The following is a 2,828-nucleotide window of genomic DNA, read 5'->3' on the forward strand; positions in this document are numbered from 1 at the left end:
AAGCTACACTTTTGCTAAGGATATTTTTTTCGATAAAATATTTACTTTTTGAGTTATTTGCCAAAAACCGTCTGAAAAAGTAGTTTTTTTGTCGAAAAATCAACATTTTCAATGGCAAATAACTCGAAAAGTATTGACTTACTTAAAAAACTCTATAGAACAAGAGTGGCTTAAAATCAGTCAATTTATTTATTTCCGGTCTTATCTTGAACGTATGTTTTTTCACCCCCGAGAAGGGGTGACTGTCACCCCCAAGTAAAAGCAACCAACGGCACAATTTCAACTTTGAAGTGGAGGGTAAGTAGAACCTAAATCCAAATTTTCATGCAATTCGGAGTTGCCCCTGAAAATTACACGGTATCGCCGAATTTCCCGTTCATTTACTGGGCTATATGCAAAAAATAGAAGTCCATTGCTCTCTCTTATGGTAGATTAGTATCACAAAAATAAAGTTCAAGTATTTTTAAACAAAAAAATATATTTTAACATTTGTTAACTTTAACATAATAATAAAAAACAAGTAAATCAATTGTAAAATGGCTGTAAAAGGCTAACACCCCTCACACCAACACTTCAGGCTAGCGCTGCAATGTCCACTGACTCGTCCTTCTTCTTTGCACACTCTGCGGCAGGTTTCGTTGTCCCATACTGCACATGGGCCTCCATATCTTCCAGAAAGGCAGTCACCGAAAGCAAGTTCGGTACCGATGGTGAGGATCAACAATACGGCGAAGATGAAGTAACCTTTCATTTTGAAAATTTTCTTTTGCAGATCTGTGGTCTACGTTGAATATAGGTAGTTCTTTTTGTCGTTGGTTGGACAGTTGTGCCGATTCTGGTTTGGAAGCTCTTATTTATATTAATAAATCTGGTTGATTACATAGAAATCGAGTGTGTAGTGGTTTTCCAATAAAATATAATGTATATGTAGCAGATTTCGTGATTTTGTTTTGGTTTCTTTCTGCGAACGGTCGGGAAAGGGATTCCCGTGGTCTTTCGCTAAAAGTTAGCTTAAGTTTGATGAAGTTGAACGTCAAAACTTTTTGCATGTATTTGTTATTGTAAACGTGTTCTTCAATACAAATTGTTAGAAATGAATGATTATACACCTATATAATATAATTATAATATACAGGGTGATCCTTTGAGTGTTCTAATCACACGTTTTAGACAAACTTAACATAATTATTATCTCTGAAACTTTCAGATATGAGGTTTTGGGACATGCTCAAATAGTCTAAAATATTTAAAGCCTCCTACCAATTCCGGTTATACCGGAAGTTCGTTAAAACTTCGTTATCTGGCTTTATCGTTCAATCTTCACTTGTCCACTGCTGGACAAGCTTCACTCATAATTTTCCATCTGTTTCGATCTTGTGCCTCTTGCACCCAATTCCTATGACAACGTTTTAGATCAGCAGTCCAACGTGTTGTGGACGACCTCTGCTTTGGTAAGCATCATTTCTTGGTCTCCATTCCAGTATCCGCTTTGTCCATCTGTTTTCTGTCATTCGAGCCAAGTGACCTGCCCAGTTCCACTTAAGTGTTGGTATTCTCTCTACAGCATCAGCCACTCCTGATCTTCGTCGTAGCTGGCAGTTTGGGATCTTGTCTCGTAGTGAAACGCCCAACATAGCATGCTCCATCGCCCTTTGAGACACACGGATCTTTTAGCTCATGAAGAACACTTAATCCTTATGGGTGATTTTAATGCACGTATCGGAAATGAAAGAGTTCAGGAGTAAAACAAAGATTCAATGAAAACCATGTCAACGCAAATGGAGAACTCATGGCTAATCTCTGTGCTTTTAACGAACTGAGAATCAATAATACATTTTTCGACCATTTCAGTATAAATAATATACGTTTGAAAACTCTAGGGGGCACAAATATATGAAATGTAAGTATGATTTAGTCACTAATAGAAAAATCCACCCAAAGCAGATTCTAGATATTTGAACTTTAAACTCAGCAGACGCAGGGAGTGACACAAACTAGTCCTAGCAAAAATAAAAATGAAAATAGCACCAAAACATTTTATACAGGAAATCACCGAGGAAAAATTCAATATAGAATGTCTGTGGAACGATTCTACAAGAGAAATGTACCAAAGGAGGCTAGCACAGAAGATGCAGCTGAAATAAATAGACGACATCGAAGATATAAACGCGAGCTGGGAGAAAATTAAAAACAACATTGAAGAGGCAGCAACAGAAGTTCTAGGAAAACGCAGTCATACTGAACAAAAGAAACAACAACAATACACCATGGTTCAGAAAAGAAATAAAAGAGAATGTAAAGAGAAGCGAGAGGCCTACATACAGAGCCGATTCATAAGAAACCAACGGAAAGAAATAAGAGAATTGAAGGAATATACAATAACATATCAGCAAAAGAATGGGAAAGCTACTCGACGGAACTGTTTAAAGGAAAGGAAAATAATAATCAAAACAATAACCTACCTGAATTAAGACACGAAATAGAAATCAGTTTTCAGAAAGTAGAGATAGCCATAAATTCACACAAAAACAGAAAGTCGCCAGAACCAGACGGAATAATCAACGAGCTTCTAAAATACGGAGGAGAAAGTATAACACTAGAGATGACAAAACTTATACAAAAACTAATATTGCACTGCAAGATACCAGACACATGGAGAAACAGCATAGTGATACCAATGTTCAAGAAAGGAGACAACAAAGAAAGGAGAAAGGAGACCCCAACAATTATAGAGGTATAAATCTACTGAACACCGCACTTAAGCTAACCACAAAAGTCCTAACCAACAAAATCAATAAACTAACAACTTTATCAGATGAACAACAATG

At 36.6% G+C, this 2,828-nt stretch overlaps 1 protein-coding gene across 1 annotated transcript; it reads right to left on the bottom strand.

Annotated features, from left to right (window-relative positions):
- Positions 1-460: 460 nt before the first annotated feature.
- Positions 461-838, bottom strand: LOC114335308 (drosomycin-like). Its single transcript, XM_028285532.2, has one exon. It carries the CDS (start codon positions 749-751, stop codon positions 551-553), a length of 201 nt encoding a protein of 66 aa, XP_028141333.1. The 5' UTR covers positions 752-838; the 3' UTR covers positions 461-550.
- Between the last annotated feature and the right edge of the window lie 1,990 nt (positions 839-2,828).

This window comes from Diabrotica virgifera, chromosome 1, assembly GCF_917563875.1.
Source record: "Diabrotica virgifera virgifera chromosome 1, PGI_DIABVI_V3a".
NCBI lineage: Eukaryota > Metazoa > Arthropoda > Insecta > Coleoptera > Chrysomelidae > Diabrotica > Diabrotica virgifera.